This window comes from Tarenaya hassleriana, unplaced genomic scaffold, assembly GCF_000463585.1.
Source record: "Tarenaya hassleriana unplaced genomic scaffold, ASM46358v1 Cleome64, whole genome shotgun sequence".
NCBI lineage: Eukaryota > Viridiplantae > Streptophyta > Magnoliopsida > Brassicales > Cleomaceae > Tarenaya > Tarenaya hassleriana.
This window is the reverse complement of record NW_010968927.1, coordinates 283564-287444: the sequence shown is the minus strand read 5'-3', so window position 1 is coordinate 287444 and position 3881 is coordinate 283564. Positions and strand designations below refer to the sequence as shown.

Here is a 3881-nt window from a genome sequence, read left to right as displayed (position 1 = left end):
ATACACACGACAAGCCAACAAGGGACGTAAGAAGGTGTCATTTGAAGTCGGGGATTGGGTGTGGCTGCATCTTAGGCCAGAAAGATTCCCAAACAAGAGGAGCTCAAAGCTAGCCCCGAGAGGTGTGCTTAGCCCTCGGGGTTTCATATTTTTCCAGATCACGAGGATTACGCCTAGCTCATCGGACGACGACGACTGGAGAGCAGCAGCATCATGTACGGGATTTGTTTTCCTAACTCCAGGGACTTGTATTTCCCGCATTTTGTACGGTTAATTATAACTATTCGGACATGTGTTATTTTGCGATACTGATCGCCTGTTGTATTTTCCGCTGCTTACTCTGGTTTGTTTAAAAATGTTTTTGTTTTCCGCGTTTTTCGCTTCCGCAAATTTGTTAATTTAATATTTTATTCTATATCGTCCATGTGGCACAGCCCGTATACTGTACACGGGTTACGGGTGTCACAAAGGCTGCTGAAATCTCGCACAAAACGACGGTAAAAACTTGCTAAGCCATGGAAACTTCGAACATGGCCAACGGTAGTTGGTGTGGGCCACTCTCGAATAGCTTTGATCTTTTCTTCGTCCACGCTTAATCCCTGCGAACTCACAACAAATCCTAGAAAAACAACTTCATTAGTGCAGAATGTGCACTTCTTGAGGTTCGCATATAGCTTCTCTCGACGGAGAGTCTCCATCACGAGCTCAAGATGTGTCACATGTTCGGTAAAACATTTGCTATAAACCAAAATATCATCGAAATAAACAACAACAAATTTACCGATGAAAGCACGTAAGACATGGTTCATGAGTCTCATGAACGTGCTTGGGGCATTGGTAAGGCCAAAAGGCATGACGAGCCATTCGTACAACCCTTGTTTTGTTTTGAATGCGGTTTTCCACTCGTCTCCTTCACGCATACGTACTTGATGGTAACCACTCTTTAAATCCACCTTTGAAAACATGGTTGCTCCACTCAACTCATCTAACATATCATCTAGTCGTGGAATGGGATGACGGTACTTGATGGTGATGTTGTTTATCGCTCTACAATCAACGCACATGCGCCACGTCCCATCCTTCTTCGGTACGAGCAAAACCGGCACTGCACAAGGACTTAAGCTTTCGCGTATATAACCCTTAGATAATAACTCTTGTACCTGCTTTTGGAGTTCTTTAGTTTCCTCGGGATTCATACGATAAGCAGGACGATTCGGTAGAGGTGCTCCCGGTACGAGATCAATTTGATGCTCGATCCCTCGAATTGGTGGCAATCCTGCGGGTGTTTCCTCGGGGAAAATGTCTTGGAAACATTCCAAGAGTCTTGTGATCTCCGGAGGGTGCACAATCTGTTCGGAGCCTGTACTCAAAGCATCTTTGAACAACATTAGTAAAACCAAGCGGTCATTGACTAACGCTTTACTTACCGTACTCGGTTTTACATAAAAATTTGTCTTTTTGTCGTCGCCTTCCTTTGACAACTTCACTTGCATCTCATGAACCTGCGATGGACTAAGGGGAGCCAACGATATCTTACGTTTGTTATATATGAATGAATAATGGTTAGTCCTACCATCATGTTTCACCTCTCGGTCGAATTGCCAAGGTCGTCCAAGAAGAATGTGTCCGGCTTGCATTGGAACCACATCACATACTACTTCATCTTGGTATCTCCCAATGCTAAATGAAACTTTGACTCTCTCTTTTACCTTAAGTTCACCTTGGTTGTTAAGTCATTGTAACTTGTACGGATGAGGATGCTTCTCGGTTTCAAGCCCTAGTTTCTTTACCTTGTAGGCACTCGCAACGTTAGCACAAGAACCACTATCAATAATTAAACCACATACCTTGTTCCTCACGGTACAACGACTGTGGAATATGGTCTCTCGTTGTGCGGTTTCTTCCGGAACGAAAGCGAGGAAGCGGTGATGGCACAATTTGTTAATGGACTGCAAGAACGAATTTCTCGCAAGGTAGAAAGATTAGTTTACCATGAGTTGCAGGAACTACTTCATATGGCAATACAAATTGAGCAACAAATCAACAAGAAGCAAACTCGGGTAAACCGAGCTCGGATGACCGCACCAAATCCTCCGACACACCGAACCGAGTACAAGGGCATTTCCACCGATGTGAGCCGACCAAATCTTGATGAAATTCATGTTAAGGCCAAGGGGAAATCCGTGGCTACTTATAAGGAGGATGCAAAGGTAAGTAAATCGAACACTACTAACCTTCGAACTCGAGAGATTATTTGCTACAAGTGTAGGGGACGCGGACATTATGCTAAGGATTGCCCGAACAATCGAGTCATGATCCTCACCGACGCGGGAGAGTATGAGTCAATGGACGAGGATGAAGTTGAGAAAGTACAAGAAGAGATCGAATACCCGGATAGTGGTGAGTTATTGGTCACGAGACGCGTTTTAAGCGCCATGACAAATCCGGAAGAAACCGCACAACGAGAGACCATATTCCACAGTCGTTGTACCGTGAGGAACAAGGTATGTGGTTTAATTATTGATAGTGGTTCTTGTACTAACGTTGCGAGTGCCTACATGGTAAAGAAACTAGGGCTTGAAACCGAGAAGCATCCTCATCCGTACAAGTTACAATGGCTTAACAACCAAGGTGAACTTAAGGTAAAAGAGAGAGTCAAAGTTTCATTTAGCATTGGGAGATACCAAGATGAAGTAGTATGTGATGTGGTTCCAATGCAAGCCGGACACATTCTTCTTGGACGACCTTGGCAATTCGACCGAGAGGTGAAACATGATGGTAGGACTAACCATTATTCATTCATATATAACAAACGTAAGATATCGTTGGCTCCCCTTAGTCCATCGCAGGTTCATGAGATGCAAGTGAAGTTGTCAAAGGAAGGCGACGACAAAAAGACAAATTTTTATGTAAAACCGAGTACGGTAAGTAAAGCGTTAGTCAATGACCGCTTGGTTTTACTAATGTTGTTCAAAGATGCTTTGAGTACAGGCTCCGAACAGATTGTGCACCCTCCGGAGATCACAAGACTCTTGGAATGTTTCCAAGACATTTTCCCCGAGGAAACACCCGCAGGATTGCCACCAATTCGAGGGATCGAGCATCAAATTGATCTCGTACCGGGAGCACCTCTACCGAATCGTCCTGCTTATCGTATGAATCCCGAGGAAACTAAAGAACTCCAAAAGCAGGTACAAGAGTTATTATCTAAGGGTTATATACGCGAAAGCTTAAGTCCTTGTGCAGTGCCGGTTTTGCTCGTACCGAAGAAGGATGGGACGTGGCGCATGTGCGTTGATTGTAGAGCGATAAACAACATCACCATCAAGTACCGTCATCCCATTCCACGACTAGATGATATGTTAGATGAGTTGAGTGGAGCAACCATGTTTTCAAAGGTGGATTTAAAGAGTGGTTACCATCAAGTACGTATTGTGTCTTATGTTGCCTTTTGGACAACGAATACAACAAGCTCGAAACCAGGGGACACTTGGAGACTCACTAAGGTATTCCTATGGTTAGATTTCAAGAGGATATCCAGGCCAAAGGGCACTCGGAGTCCTTAGAAATCAACACACAAGTCGGACTAAAATAGAGCACTCGAGAGCACTCGGTTTAGGTGATAGATGGAAGGGAAGTTCCAGGCCAAAGGGCACTCGGATGATTCCCAATTTTTGATGGAAGATAGGGGTATGAAAGAGGATTCAAAGGAGCTAAACCAACCTTGAATCCACCACGATTTGACCTTGCACAAGGGTGACACACACACACATGCGCAGAAGGCGATATTCTCGGACACACCAAGAAGAAGAAGCAATTAAGCAACTCGATTTTTATCAATTCAAAGTCTGCTCATTCTTGACATACAAAGGCCTTTAAAT

General features: G+C 44.2%; 1 protein-coding gene across 1 annotated transcript; it reads left to right on the top strand.

Moving 5' to 3' along the window:
* Positions 1–1928: 1928 nt before the first annotated feature.
* Positions 1929–3566, top strand: LOC104800054. Its single transcript, XM_010522760.1, has one exon. The coding sequence runs from the start codon at positions 1929–1931 to the stop codon at positions 3564–3566; it is 1638 nt and encodes a 545-aa protein (XP_010521062.1).
* Positions 3567–3881: the final 315 nt, after the last annotated feature.